The sequence below is a fragment of the Salarias fasciatus genome, chromosome 20, assembly GCF_902148845.1.
Source record: "Salarias fasciatus chromosome 20, fSalaFa1.1, whole genome shotgun sequence".
NCBI lineage: Eukaryota > Metazoa > Chordata > Actinopteri > Blenniiformes > Blenniidae > Salarias > Salarias fasciatus.
The window spans coordinates 16437647-16453868 of NC_043764.1; the positions used below are offsets into that span (position 1 = coordinate 16437647).

A 16222-nucleotide genomic window follows, 5' to 3' on the forward strand; every position below is an offset into this window, starting at 1 on the left:
TTCCTTCTTTTTTATCCTGCCTCCCACAATTCACCCCTTTATCATCCCTCGTCGTCTCACCCCTCCCTCGACTGGAGGTGATAAAAAGTCACAGCAAGGGCAGCAAGAGATAATGCAACAGCAGATAGTGACAAATGGGGCGGTGGAGAATCGCTGGATGTCCAGGTCGATCAAATACATGTCGAGACAGACAAGGAAAAGTGACAGATAATTCCTTCTGCTGCCTGGTGGAGGTGGTTATCACAGTTAAAAAAAAAAAAAAAGACAGGAAGACCTTTAGCGCAGCGTGATTATAATGCATTTGCATCTCGGCATATGTTGCAATGTCATTTCAAGAAACCTCCGTTGAAAGGTGTGGATATTTAATCGTCTTTGGCTGATTTGAAATTCTCCGCTGTATCCGGCGCCAGCAGGTTAAGCCAACCAAGTCCATTAAAGTTTGCAGAATGGGCACTTTGTCTTCGTTTTATGGCTGCTGAAGGTGGCGAGCTCTGACACGATGGCAGAGATTGAGATTTCCATGAAAGGGGAGAGTCATTAGCTTGCACTTTTTCATGTTAAAAGGCGATGTCTATAATGTGCGTGTTCCCTGTCTAATAACTGGGAAGCTTTGTCTTTAACAGCTTGTGAAATGAAGCTGTTTCGTGGTCGATTAACGTGTCTGCTTTCTGAGCTCTTTTCCCTTCGAGCCGTTTGATTGGGTTGCACGGATTCAGAGCTAATTCACAGCGTGCCTCTTCTCTCTCTTCTCTGTCTTATCAGTCTTGCTCTTGCTTTTTTGCACTTTCTCCGATCTCTTCTTGGCGAGATTGGCAGGTCTTTAGGGTTGCAAGGCGCTTAGCTTCCCATGTTCCTTCCTCCTGTCTCCTCCCCCTCAGTCTGACTGGCAGTAATTACATAAGGAAGGGCTCGGTTTGTCCCAACGACCCCGAAGCCCTGACAGCCAGAAAAAGACAGGCTGGAAGAAAGCATGAAAAAAAAAAGATGGGAAACTAGAAAGATGCTGCATAAAAAGCTATAAAGGGGGTAACATATAGAAATGAGCAAGGCAGGAGTGAGAGAGAGCAGAGAGAGAGAGGCAGTAAGCGAAAGACGGGAGGCTGAAAAGGTTACACATCAGTGATTCCTGACAGGCCTTTCCTCTTTTTTTCCATCGCCACCTTTTTTCCCCATTCGTCCATCATGGCTGTGTGAACTCTGTATTCAACACTGTTTCTCTTCAACACAGTTTCATGCTGAGAAAAGGTGTTTCTGCTTTCCTATTCCTCTCAGCTGCAACCAGGTGATTCCCCACAATCCTCAGCCATCATCGATAAGGTCTCAGTGGTCTTATGTGAGTTTATGAAATGGAAATGAAAGGCTTGTTTCTTTTGTTGGTGGAGTTTATTTGTTGTACTTGTCTTTTTTTTTTCTTGTTGAAAACATATATTTCTTATTTGCTTGCTTATTTCTTCTGAGACATATCAGAAAATAGGGCCAAATGCAATTTTTTTAAATGACAATTCTACGGAATAGAAAAATAAATTTGTGTTCCATAATTCAGTATAAAATAGTTTAAGGGAGTGAAGGAGAAATTTAGTCATTCAAAAGCAAGGAAAAAGGTTTTTTTTCCCCCTCAAAAAACGCTCTAACATTGTTTTCTTGTAAAGTGACTTTTCGTATTAAAAAGTAATGAATGCAGCATTTATTACGCCTTGTTCTACTTTTAGCTCTATCATCAACGGGCCTGTCTCTGTGTCAGCGGCTGCATTTACAAAGAAAATCAGAGATCTGAAGGAGAAGTCCTCTGGATGCAGGACATGTCTGAGAGAATGCTGCACAAAAACTCTGCGTTTTCTTCTAAATATTAACACTTTGAATCAGTTGTTGTCTGGTGTCGGTACACTGCACTGTAGATCTCCTAAACTCAGGTGAGTCAGTTGGTTCGACAGTGCAAGGTCACTTTTGAAATCCTTTTCTGTTTTTGGTTCTGTCACATGTTCACTTGACCTTTTCCCCTCTCTTGGACTGTCTCCTCTCCTATTTTATGATCCACATTACATCATATGAATCTGTGCTTATGTAAATAGGGCAAAGGCTGCGTGTCTACCGCTTTGAAATAAATCTACTGCTACACATGACCCGCCACAGTACAGTAGTTCCTTCGACTTGATGTGATGTGCAGAAGGCGCCCTGTGGCTGTCATACAACTGTACCCTGACCTGGCAATGACAACTTGTCTGCTTTACTGTCTCACTTCGAACGCCGCCGCGAGAATAAGAGGGAGAAAAACACAGAGAAAGAGAAGGGAAGTATTCAATATTCATGATCCAGGATTTAAATAATCGAGGATTAATCTGGCGAGAGAGACACTGTTCCAGAAATCATGTGCTGCCTGTGTAAATATGCACTCAGAATAATTGGAGATTGCGGTGAAGTAACACTGTGGCCAACGACCATCAACAAAATATCCATCTGTTAGTAGCTGTACCAAAATCATGTAATGTAATGGAGTGAATGCAGCCTGTTAAGCTCTTGGAGGATTATCAGTCATTTATTTTGTTGGCTTGTTGCTCAGTTCACACTTTGAAACCCTCTCAAATAAGAAAATACCGAGCTCATCAGTGTCTCATCAGCCCGTGTCTTTCTGTTTTCTCTCCTCTCGCCGTCCTCAGCGGCCTCCAGCTTCAGTTTTTGCCGTGCCTCCCTGGAGCACACGGTGTCTGCTGAGGAGCTGAGCTACCAGCTGCCGCGTCGCGCCGGAGGAAGCAACCTGACCTGGCACGACGGCCGCGGCCAGCAGACGGCACACACACGCACAGTCAAACTCCTGCAGCAGCCCGGCACAGAGGGCATACAGGTACAAACACGCACCCGAATCGACCATAAGACGTGTGCGAGCAGTGTTTTCACCGTGTGTGTGTGTGTTTGTGCGTGCGTACGCATTCGTGCCTGTGTGCTTCCGCTGGTGAAAACAGATTTGGGAGAGTGTGGCTCAGGTGGTGGAGCGCGTCGTCGTCTCCTTCCACAGCTGACAGGTTGACCCTCGGTCCCTTCCGTCCCCGTGCCCAAAGATCTGAAGCTTCCGTTGGTATTCATGGAGGGCGTGCGCCTCGCATGCTAGCTCTGCCCCCGCTGACGTTTGATACTTAAGTGCTTTGAGGTGAAAATGCACTACATTTCCGAAAGACGAGGACTTTGATTTATGAATCATGGATCATAACAAATACAAAAAAATTACAAAATGCAAAAAAAGGCCGCTTCTGATATCTATCTATCTATCTATCTATCTATCTATCTATCTATCTATCTATCTCCTCTCACCATCTCAGAGGTGTGAGGAAGTCAAATGGTCGTCTTGTTCATCATGTCTGCTGGTTTCACCTCAGTGCCACCAGAGAAAAGCTTCTTATGTAACGTGGGGATGTTTCGAGCTCTGGCACCTCATGGCATTGTGATGTAACAGACCGTACAGGATACTAAGTGAGCACGTACTGCACACAGTTCATATCATCTCACCTAAATGAGGGAAAAAGCAGTGTTTTTTTCCCCACTAATGCATGTTTTTAACTGAACATACATGAACTGAGAGAAATGCTCTCTGTGAACTGCTCGGTGTTTCTGCGTCTCTGTAGTTTAAAGTCAGCACAGCAGCCAGAGCATCATTTACTTCCACACATCGCTTTGTACAAAACGCAATCCCATCTGTTATGCACCACACAAGAAAAAACAAAGAGATGGGGGGGTGGGGGGGGGATATCTATTTTAAGGCATTCTGCCCATGTTTGACCTAAAACAGTGAATGACACAACAGCCCCCTTTCCTTTCTTCTCCTCTTCAAATGAAACAGAGCAGATAGCCCAGTGGAGGTCATTTGTTTCATCACTCCTCTGCTTTAAAGAAAGTTTGCAACTGTGAAGCTATAAGACGAACATGCGCACTGCAAAATTTGTTCAATAATTCATAAAAGAGTGCCCCCTCAGCCAAAGCGGCTATAAAAGGCCTAATAAAAGACGAGTGGAAAGCTGTTTCCATGTGATTACACAGAGACTGGATAATTAAACCTCCTCTATACCATGAGAAGTAAGGCTTATCTCTTCCTTGTGGCAACAAGCCTCTTTATGCATTATTCAAAAAAAAAGGAAAAGCAGTCCAGCTCTCCCAGATGTGTATGAGTGAGTGAGTGAGTGAGTGAACGTGCATTCACAACATGTAGCAATGTCCATTTCTGCATCAATAACATGGGACCTTTGTGTATTTTGCAGTGCAATAATATGTGTGTGTATTCTTCATGAGGATAGTTTTTTTTTTTTTTGTGTGTGTGCCCGGTTCTCTCAGGGGTGATGATTAGATTATTCTTCATTACACTGCTTGTGCACACATCAGCTATAATGAGGGAGCCAGTTAAGTGAAACATAGCTCAGCCTCAGTATATAAGGTGGGACCATTGGGAATCTTCCTTTTCTGTTTACCCAAGATGATACAACACATTATGCACTGCTATGCCAACTTCCTGTCAGGGGAGACACAAGAAATGGTGGCAACAGAGAGGAGAGTTTCAGACCTGCTTGTGTATTGCAGCTCATGCATGCATGAACTCGGCATTTACCAAAAATGCGCCCAGTTATTTGATTGCAAGATAAACTAGAGAGAAGTAAAGTCTGAAAGCCACGGACAGATCTGTATACGTGTCTTTTATTTATGAGATATGAAAAAATGATGAAAAGCGTGGGGTTGTTTAAATGTCATGTTTACAATTTTATAAACCATGTCTTGAAAGTGTAGTAAAAATGACACTGCAAATACGTTAATTTATGCATCAGACAAGGGAAATTAAGCAATTATGCTCCACCAGACCATTCATGACGCCATCAAGGATTTCTTCAACTTAAGATGATGTGCTTACTTCTCTTCTTTCACTGTTGAAGATGGAAATACACAGAGACCTAATTGCTAATAGCATTTTTCCAGATAATGAGTTATTGTGTTGTTGGCACACCTTCTGTGCCAGTCCTGGGTTGGCTGCTGTTGAGGCAGCCAGATGGAATGGAGGGAGGGGTTTGTGGGCGGCTCGTTTCGCTGTCTGACACTCAGCTTGTGGATGAACCTTTAGACGAGGCTGGGGAATAGGTGGAATAGCAGAGACGCAATTTACCAAGCAGCAGCAGCCAATGAGCCTCCCCTTTCTAAAGCAGGACGGAGCCTGTTACAGGAAGTAAAGCTCTCTTTCACTAATTTGCCATGCTGGGTGGGTGAATTAAAAGGACCAGTCTGTGATTATTTTCCCCCCCTCTCATTACGGAGCGCAGTGGCTAAGCATCTGAGCTGACACCGGCACAAAGAACGAAAGAAAAATGGACTGCATGAAGATGAAAGGAAGATACTAAGGTCCTTTTTAAATATTTAGTTTTTAAAACTGAAACCTTTAACCATCACTGTCAGAAGCTTCAGGATCTACAGCACTTAAGGTGTTTTGAGCTTCAAAACACAAAGACAGCTGATTTAAGCTGGAAGATTGTAAAGAGAAAAGCTGCTCCAAGGCCTTGGTCTGTGTTGTCCTTGCCCTGCCGTCCTGCGTTCCGCTGCGTCGTCCAAGACACATGTTTAACTCATGCTAAATAGGGAGCTTTGTGAAAATCCCATCTGGCTCTCCGTCCACCCACTGAGATGCCGTTTTATATTTGCATGTGTGCGAGACATTTACACTCAGAGTTCTGAGGACAACCAAAGGCAGAGAGCTGCGCAGGGCTGTCAGAGGGTGACAGTTCACACACTCACGCAAAGTTTCTCGTGCAGGAAGTGGGCACACAAGTGGGCACTCGCAAAAGCTTTTGAAACATTTTTCAGAATCGCATTGACCCACTCGAACACACAAATGTACAAGGTTAGGCTGAGCGAGGGGGCCGTGGCGGCGACAGATGCTTTAAAAAGCGTTGAGTAAAGAGGGATCAGATGCAGGGAGAAGAGGGTGATTGAGCCACAAAAGAGCAGTGGAGGTTCATACGTCTGAGTCTTTCAGGATTGGAAAGGCTGAAGAGCTGCTTCTGTGATGACAAATGGGAAAAGAAATAAAATGGCTCTTGCAGGTCAGACTGGAGATCGAGAGTCACAAAAGATGTGATTGCAAAGAAACGTGCTGAGCAGAAATGTATAGGCGCATGTGTGAGATGCAGTGCATGTCAGAAATCAATTCATACATTCAAAAGCAAGCACATTCTTTCTCACTCTCTCTCTGTCTCTCTCTCGCTCTCTCTCTCCCTGCTAATTGGCACATTGCCATTGATCAGTCTGAGACAGGGTGTGGACGTGCAGACACAGAGGCAGCCATCGGAAGAGAAACGTTATCGGTCACAAAGAGCGAGTCTTAAGGATTCCCCACGCTCCCCTGACTTTTGGGCTAATCTTCCATTCAGCCTCTCAGCACGGCTGTGCACGTACACACAGAAGTCACACAGCAACACACAGAAATCCAGGCAGCAAATGGTCAAAAGTAGTTCATTGTACAGGAATTGATGGTGGAGAAAGAGGGGACGGGGGGAGGCAGGAGGGAGGAGGGAGGAGGGAGGGTGTCAGACAGCAGGAGGGTGAAATTTATGAGGAGCAAGTCCAGGAGGTATGGGGAACATGATAGAACAAAGTAAGCAGAGAAGGACAAATGAGCTGTTGGAGGATACAAGCAGAATAATCAATACTGAAGTGTTGACTAAAAAGTCAGCTTGTTGTTGGGAGTGACAAGGATGTGAGGAGGGAAGAAGATGAATTGACGGACGGAATAACGTGAAGAATGAACGGAGTGAATTCATAGAAAAACCTCAAGAAAATTGCTTGTATCTGTATGGAGCTTCAAAGAAAATTAAAAAAAAAAAAAAAAAAAAACTTTAATATCCATCAAGAATAAAAGGAATACTTCACCATTGAGAGCCATTAATTTTTTAATTCTCATCCTTGAAAAGAGTTCCATTGAATGAACCCCCATCCTTTAATGAGATCTCATTGAGCGTTCAACAGATTTCTTCTTTTATGGCATCCTGTGGTGCAGCTGTTCGTTCAACTTTAACCTGCAGGACACTGGCCTTCACCATTTTCAGACTCTGTTTGGTCTATCTGTCTTCTGTGCTGCTTTATCTGATCTGGGTCTTGGGGTGGGCAGGGGGTGGGTGAAACTGATCCCAGCTGACTGTATGACACACACACACACACACACACACACACACACACACACACACACACACACACACACACAGTCACACGCACCCACATTTACACCTCGGGGCAATTTGTAGTCACCAATTAGCCTCAAATGCAGGGCTTTGACACTGATGTGATTCAGACTTCAGAGGTGAATCAATAACCGTGGGCTGCCCGGTCCTTGAGGCGGTGAAGTCACCCAGACGGTCTTTTCCTGTTGTTTTTAGATGCTTCTCCTAATAAGCTTTCTGTAGTCTGTTGCAAATGTCTGCTCTACGTGTGACATCGAGACATCCAGTTTGTGCATTGTTTTGATAGAATAAATCTGAGCTCCAACCTTCCAGAGTCAGCCGTAGTATTCTTGAGTTGTTTAGAAGACATAGCTATCATGGAAAAATGGAAAGTGAGGAAATGGGCATGAGATGATTTAACATTGCTTCGCATGTTGGTTTCACAGTGACAGGTTCTTTGTTCAGTTCCAGGCTCAATATTACATGATGTTTGCATGTTCTTCCTGAGCCTCCTGTAACATGGCGCTGACTGTAAGTGACCAGTATGTGTGAATGTGATCCTGGCTTGCTTCGTTCAATAATTTAAAATATACACCAGACTTTAGTTAAGATTGCATGCATCAGTGGGGCGGTGGTGACCCAGAGGTTAAAGAGGATGACTTGAGGTCTGATACTTAGAGGTTGGAATCCCACAGCTCCCTGAGCATGACCTTTGACCCCAGTACTCCACTGTGACAGCCACCCGCTCTTCGGCAAAGGATGGGTGCAACGTTGAGTATGAATTCCCCCACGAAGGGTGGTCAATAGAGTATAAGAAACAAAACATTTATCAAATCTGTAGATTTAAATGTGATTTTCAGAGTGTTTTACTAGACAGTTTTTTAGTTCGACAATCAGTAACTGGAGTCTCCTCTGAGTCCATTTTCCTGATGTTGCTCTTTAAACTGATTAAGCCACTGAGGAACTCTTGTGGATTAGTATGTCATTAGTGAGATTTCAGATGCTTCTGGGCAGATTTTATTACCGTCTAACAGCTTGTGGTTTTCCTCTCTTTCCAGCGTCTTTATGCCAAATTAACCCGACCGGCCTCTGGCTTTGTGCTATCCATCTTTAAAAGCTAACCTGACTATTTTCCCTACTATATACGTGTGTGTGTGTGTGTGTGTGTGTGTGTGTGTGTGTGTGTGTGTGTGTGTGTGTGTGTGTGTGTGTGTGTGTGTGTGTGTGTGTGTGTGTGTGTGTCCTTTGTCTTTATTCTCATTAGACTTTGGCTCCATATAAAGCCTCCACCTTGTTTTTACCCCTGTCGCCCCTCCAGCCTCATGCCCCCCTCCCAGCTTCCTCCTCTGTGTGTAATAAATGAGGGACCTCCTCCAGCTGGACAGAAGTGGGTCTCAGGAGGAGCAGGGAGGTAGTAAAGGGTGAACAGGACTGAGGGAGAACTGGCCAGAGGAGATATAGTCTGATGGATGGCCAACAAATGAAGCGAGAAGAGCGAGGGAGGAAGAGGAGAAGGAGGATGATGGGAGGCTATCATTCCATTTCCCTTCTGTCTGGCGTTTTGATGATGAAGGCCATTACTCACACACAGAGCACCCTGTCCCACAACTCACCGTCTCCCCTTCCTTTTTGTCTTCCCTCACCCTCCTTATCTGTCCGTCATCTTTCTTCACCAGTCTCTCATTTTCTATGTTTTTCTGGGGTTTCTTTGGCACGTATTCTGTGCTGTAAGTGACTATCAACACACATCTCAAACCATTTATTATCACAACGCTGGCATTTGCAAGCAACGATCTGTTTCTCTTTCCCAGACTTGTTGCGGTACTTAATGATCCCCCAGTGGATCTAAAGTACATTTAATTTCTTATGCAATGAAGCAGCGCCTCTGAAACGGTGCCATTATTAAAGATAAGTTATTACAGATTCCAGGTCATCTTTTTGGGAGCATATGTACTCCGTTTATTAGAATTTATTTTCCCTAACCAAATGGGTCCCTGGATTTTTATGAATCTGCTTGCTGCGTTTTAAACTATTGTCTCTGCAGTGGTGTTGATTTATACCTTGCAGTTATTGACTGGAGAGGCAAATTTGTGCTTGTGCTTCTCTAACATGCAGAAGTGCAGCAATCTTTGTGCGTTGCTTTTACATATGAATGTCTTAACTCGCCCGTACAGTCTTATTTTACCATCTTTGTTTGTGGTTCTCTTTTATAAAAGCCTTTCACAACATGTGTCAGAGATGGTAGAATAGATATTTTGTTTGAATACATGCAGCCACATCATTTTTCAGGTCGCTCATACAGTAAAATGTGGTAACTTTGTTTTATTTCTAATCAGTCATTTTCATTTGGACTTCATACAATAAAGTAATACTCTTAGTTTATTCAAGACAGAAGAAAGACCTATAAGGTCTGTGGGAATAACCAAAAGACAAATGCTTATCTCACCTTATGCTATTCCTCATATTCAACAAATTGTTTGGCTGCAGTTTCCAGAGCAGAAAAAGCTCCACACTTGACTGTTTTCGATGTATCTGCCTCTTGTGTCTCTCCGTGGGAACGCCTGGAGCCTTTATCTGAGACAAAGAGAAAAACAGTTCCTGCCATACATCGAGGAACAGCTCTTTTAAAATGCACAACAATTTCATCGATTGACTGAAAAAATCCAAATAGAAACATTTAGTCCTGAGAAAATTAACATCTTCAATTTATTCTGACTAATCTGTCTTGGAGGATTACAATACATGCTTGCTTTAGTTTTTTGCTTTCTCCACTCATCCCAATATTTCCACAACCATCTGTGGCATTGTAGTTTCAAGACTTCATCTCATCTGGTTTACCTTCAGTCGTCTGCATGACGGATCTTCCACACACCTCTCTCCTTCTTAATTGCTGATTGGATGTGAGCAGTAAATTTTGGCTATTAAATTGGCGTCGGTGTAAAAGTACGCATATATTTAACAAACAAGTAAACACACAGAGTGGAGAAATAGTTGTTTTCAATTAAAACGCACAAAGCGGAAATCACCTGGAGACTCATAGTCGGAGAGTCGGGGTGCTGGATGGAGCTTTAACCGACAGAGGGAGATTTCATTACACAGAAGTTCCGGGCTTGTAGCTATCGCACGTTGAAGGTGTTCTGGAATAACATTTGTTTGTTGTGGTTGTTGAGTCTTTAATGAGAAATCGTTGAGGGAGAGCGTGGAATATGGAGGGTGTGTGCAGGTCGCGTTTGTGTGTGCGGCGTTTCAGCACACATAATCCCATTAAAAGCAGTCAGTTATGGACGGGAACATTTGGCAGCGGTTCTGTGTTTTTCTGTTGAATATTAGCCAAAACCTTTGTTGCGGAGTTGGCTCAGTGGCAGCCTGTGAATGAATGGATTAGAAATGAGAGCGAGCCACAGAAGAGAGTGCGCTGAGGGGACAAGGAGACGGTTGTGTTTTCAAAGCCCAAATGAGCTGCTTGGGACATTGTTAATGTCTATATTACAGCACGTTTGATGGGGCCGCGTGTAAACTGCAAAGAAAAGAAGTTGCAACGCTTTCAGCTTGTGATTTATTTACAATTAAACACAGATGACATGTCAGATATTTACAGTATAACATTCAAAATTGATTGTTTTTGTTTGGAAAGCACCTTGTCGGTTTTTAGCAGTTCTGCTTGTGCTACTATGTCTACTATGTCCATTTGATGTGTCAGAAAACCATTTTGTCATCTCTCAGTTGTTAGGATCAACTCTTATCCTTGCAATTCCTCTCACAAGTATAACAAATATTGGGTGTCTGCGTAGATTGTTTGAAGGAGAAAAAGGAAAAATTGGAGTGAAAGGGAGCGAACAGTGTCCTGCTAATGTTGTGGTGACTGTGAAGTGAATCAAAGTGCCGGGAGTAAATTACCTTTAGAGAAAAACACCACAACGGTCACAAAATAACACAGTGTCAGCCCTGCTCTGAGGAAAATTACACATGGAGTGTAATTACTGTATCAATATAAGTTGTTGACAGATGGCTAAAGAGCCCCATTACAGTTCAGAATCACAATAATAGACTCAATGGAATAAATACAGTGATGCAGTAGAAATGGCTGATTTACATGCAGCTCTTCAAACTAGGGTTAGATGGTGAAAAAAACCAGCTGATCATTTGTTTGTTCCTCAATGACGACGAGCTTCAAAAACCCCACTGAATCCCAATCGTGGTTCTTTTTGTGAATGTAATTTTTTTCACACAATATTAGGCTATAGCTGTGTGAAATTGTTGAAGGTCAAAGATCAACAGTATGCTATTGACTTGTGAATAAAACTAATACCTCTGCAGGCTACACAGCGATGGATCGGAATTTAATGAGCTTCCTGATATGGCTTTCTTTCACACTGTGCACTTGTTTCATTTGCGGCTCTCTTTGTTACCAGAAGGGATTTTGTTGTAGCATCAGAATGCACCGTCCCAGCTAATTTCACATTGATGAGAAAGTCCTGCTTGTTGGATATTTAAGCGAGCTATGGCAATTACAAGGTGCTGAAAAAAGCAATAAAAAAAAAAAGTAATGTTGTTAATTGCATCACGCCGTACCTCAGGAAATTAAAACACAAGTGCACACATGCACCCACTCACTGGGTCTGCCTCGATAATGACACTGTAACACAACATACAGCGTGGAGCCAGTCAGCTGCCATCACCACTAACAGGTGAAGGAAATCTTCTTTTTTTTTCCCCCCCTGCTTAAGTGACATCAGTGTAATGAGGAAAAGTACTAAGCTGCTGGATTTGGAAGCAGGAGAAATTATGTGCAATGATGTGAAGAGACATGACATATATAGACAACTGTACTGGATCAGAACGCTGTGGAGAATCTGGGTCTCGTTCCCGGTCCGTGCCTGCAATGGTTAGTGCAGCAACGGAAAGTGGCCTCAACGAGAAAAAACTGGTGAACCAATAATAACATAAACATGTGGGTGGGTGTGGATTGTGTGGAAGCGGAGAAGATGTGATACTCAAGGAGGCTGTACACTGCTTGGAATCCACGTCTTTTTGATGCTGTTTTGAGCATTGCTGAACACCAAGAACAGCCTTTCTCAGAAACAATGGTCTCTGGTAGCTTTGGTCCCTTTCTTCTGGATAATGCACCCCGGCAGACTGTAAGAAATGTTAAAGAAGAAAGTGACAATGCATGCAAACTGTTGACAAACAGAAAATACTTCAGATCCCAGATTCCAATCAAGAAATTTTGAGTTGTATGTGGTCTCCTGCTAATGTAATGTAATGTAATGTTATCAGGCTCCACAAAACCTTTTTAAAGATGTGATGCAATCCTCAAAATGATAGGATAACCCTTTTCTAGTAGGAAAAAAAGAGACTTATTTTTTCACTGTTACAGTCCTCTGATGGTTGATAAGTACCATTACACCGAGAATCCATGTGTAATGTAGACTAAATTGTTCACCAACTCTAACAGAAATAGCTTGATTTCAGCTCTATACATCCATCCATCTTCAATGCCACTTTACCCAGGGTGCCAGAGGTAACGGTGTGTGAAGCCACCGTTAGCCCGGACAGACAGACATTAACATCTACAGCCAATTTAGAGTCAACGAAGTGATCCCAAATTCTTGTTTTTGGGTTGTGGGAAGAGAAAATGCATGCGTGCACTCAGGTTTGAAATGAGCTTAATGAGGTATTAAACATGTCACATTCTCTTTTCTGCTTCAAGAAAAAAGCTGAAATTACAACTCTTGTCAACTTAGGAATCTTGTTTAATCATAATTGGTGGTCCAACATTATTTCTATTTTAACATACATATTTTTCCCCGTTATTCTTAAGTACATTTGACACCATATTTTTGAATGGAAAGTGTTTCATGTGATTAGATGTAATTAAAGTCAAATAAAAACTCTTGGTTATAATGCTATGGCTGATGAGTAAACATGAGTGATATAAACTTCCCTCCTTGTTCTGTGTTTCAGTTGCGTCCGGGCGAAGCCTTCACTGTGTACCACACCAGTCCTACATTGTCCTGCCTGTCCAAACCGGTGGTGCTGTGGACTCAGCAGGATGTCTGCAAGTGGCTTAAGAAACACTGTCCTCACAACTACCTAACCTATGTCGAGGCCTTCTCCCATCACGCCATCACAGGTACTGTACGCGCATTTTCTCTGAAACCATCAGTGTGAAACATGAAATCCACTCCGGTGGGTTCTTTGCTCAGCACGTTGCCCCGTGTTAACATCCTGAGGGTTCTTCCTCCGTCCTCTGCTCCTGTCACTAAGTACAGTAGTGCTGCCGGGTTTCACTAAGACATTGCAAACCAGTGCCATAAAAGGCTTAACAAATCTCACACAAGTTTTATTTTTAGGTTTGTGGTTCCACGGCTTAGCTTTTTCAACTGGAAACAGGTTTACACCCAAATCTCTGCAAAGGAGATTTAAAAGGCATTCATGTGAGGTAACGAAAGGAGTGCAGCCTATTTTTGGAGAAGAAAAGCAAAGCTGCGGAAAAAATGTGGGGTTGTCGCGTTTCGAGTTCAAACAATGCACTCCGCAACACTTTTATTTGTCACTAAGCTCACACAAGTGCGCGCAGGTGCTCGCACACACACATGCACACAATCCAGACTGACGAAACACACGCGGGTAAGTGGACACAAACGTGTGTGCAGATTAACACACACGTTCATGCACACACCTCCTCGGAATGGACAGAGCAGACGGTGGAGCCGGGTTCTGTTTGGTGTCTCACAGAGAACAGATTGCTGCCGTAGGGTCAACACACACACACACACACACACACACACACACACACACACAAACAGGCTTCAGGGTTAACGTTGCGGTGCCACTTCCAGCAGCTCTGATCTGATGCTTTTTATTTATGTCGACTCAAACCGAGTGAAGCTCAGATCCAATTATTCATGTATTCATCCTGTATTCATTTGCTGATGTTCAGCTGGATTTCATTTCCCTGTTTCATTAGCTCCTGTGTTTTGGTGTGCAAATGTGGGGGTGAATATGTGTTTTTCTTGTAGACGCGTACGGTCAGCATCAAACTGCTGGAACAATGAACGCTCTGCACACAAAGGACGTCGGTCTGCACACGCAGTCGAGAGATGAACTCTGTGTCTGCATCACATTAGCCCAACGACCCACGAGGAAATGTGTCCTCCTCAGTCTCTCAGTCAGGGTGGAACAAGCTGTCTGAGCAGATCAGTGCATCCTCCACAATGTCTCTGGATTTTATAAGTGATTTGTGGAGGAGCAGGGCATCGACTGTATGCAATTTACTCCTAACTCATTCATTGTTCATACATTGTTCATTCACTGAACAGTGTATGAAGGGCCTGTGTTTCAGTGAATAAGCACATCGTGTGTTTTCCGGCTGCTGTACTCTTTACAAAGATAAGAAAGCAAAATTCCAACTCCCAACGAAAACAAAATGAGGACAGAAACATACTTTCTGAAAGTAAAGCAGTTTATTTAAACTTATTCAGAATATCTAAGACAGGCATCAGCGGCACCCTTAATTCTTGTCACTACGGATTACGCCCCTGGTTTAGCCCCCGGTGCCCCTGTGTGCCCTCCACATAGTTTTCTGGATCTGCTCCTGCTAATGCTGGAAATCCTCTGAGGTTGGTTTACTGCCATTATTTAAGTCTAAGCTGTCAAATACGTTCAGTGTATTCCAACACTTCAGAAAAGATTATTTATATACTGATGATACCAGTGAATATTTTCCATATTGAGAATCGGATGTTGAAACTCTGGATTTCCACACAGTGAAGGAATTCTGCTTGCGAAGAGTGTTGTGTCATTTTATTGTGGCTATGTGCATCTTCTGTTAATCAAGGTCGACTGTAGCAGGGGGTAACAATTTATGATAATGAAAATGTAATGCAATTATAAATAATTAAATCATCTCAAAAACACAAGTAAACTTTTTGTAGTTTGTTTACTAGAAACTAATTATTACACAGCAGCTAATATACTTGAAATTAGTCAATGCAAGCAAGCGGTCCCCACTTCTTTCTTAAGCACTGGAGACAGTGAGATAGTCACATAATGTCTTCTTTCAAAATCAATCATTTCCTCATTCTGAAGTTAGACGGTGTCGTTTAAAGTCAAGGATCTGAGTACTTCCTCTGCCACCGCGGAAGACGTGCATGTGATTTAGTGACAGAAGCCGTTTTACCCTTGCTCTAAAAATCTGATCTGAATCCAGATGAGCTCTCTGAATAAATGACTCCCGATGTCGATCATTCACACGAGGTGATTTTATTCGGCGCATTATTTCTGAGCTGCATTCTTCCCACGTTTAAATACCTCTGGAGGCCAGCAGGTGTGGAGTCAGTTAGCTGATATCGGCTGTGTGTGTGTGTGTGTGTGTGTGTGTGTGTGTGTGTGTGTGTGTGTGTGTGTGTGTGTGTGTGTGTGTGTGTGTGTGTGTGCTCCTCTCATGTGTTATGGCTGCACGATTCACACATTTCATTTACAGATTAAGATCTGATCACAGATGGAGATAGACCACCTCCATTTGTGCTGCTACAGGCTGGATTGAATTGTAGTTTCTGTCATATTTACACCTCCATTAGTTTTCCATTTTCATTATCAAGATAGTATATCTAATTTCAGGGGACACATTTAGCCCAGGTGTAAATGACCAATAGGGCAGACAGGATGGAGATAGAGGGAGAACGTGCAGTATTCCACTCTAAAAGTGAAATGACTAATGGTTAAACAGCAAATCTGGCCACAAGGCTCCACACTTAACCTTGGTGACATTGTTTATACAAGCCTGTCACACTGCATGTAAGCCTTCAGGGACCTGAACCGCAGCGCTCTCAAAGGTTTACACTGAAGCTTTTTTTGCTCTATAAGGAAGTCTTTATCATCCCAGGTTGCTTTAAGAGTCATTATTGTCCAAGCTGAAGCAGAACTGCTTCCCATTCGCCCACAGACATTGTTAATAAGCAATTTATTTTGAAGCCAAATTGAGAGACGCGACCTCCATTGAAACAGCCTTTGTTTTTGTGTCTCTTTTCTCCCTTTGACAG

General features: G+C 43.1%; 1 protein-coding gene across 2 annotated transcripts in view; it reads left to right on the forward strand.

Annotated features, from left to right (window-relative positions):
- Positions 1–16222, forward strand: part of samd10b (sterile alpha motif domain containing 10b) — a 45748-nt gene that overhangs the window by 17388 nt on the left and 12138 nt on the right. For both annotated transcript variants that reach the window (XM_030117858.1, XM_030117859.1), the window contains exons 2-3: positions 2655–2839; positions 13143–13311. In XM_030117858.1, coding sequence (XP_029973718.1) covers positions 2655–2839; positions 13143–13311 — 354 coding nt within the window. The remainder of the gene's footprint in view (positions 1–2654; positions 2840–13142; positions 13312–16222) is intronic.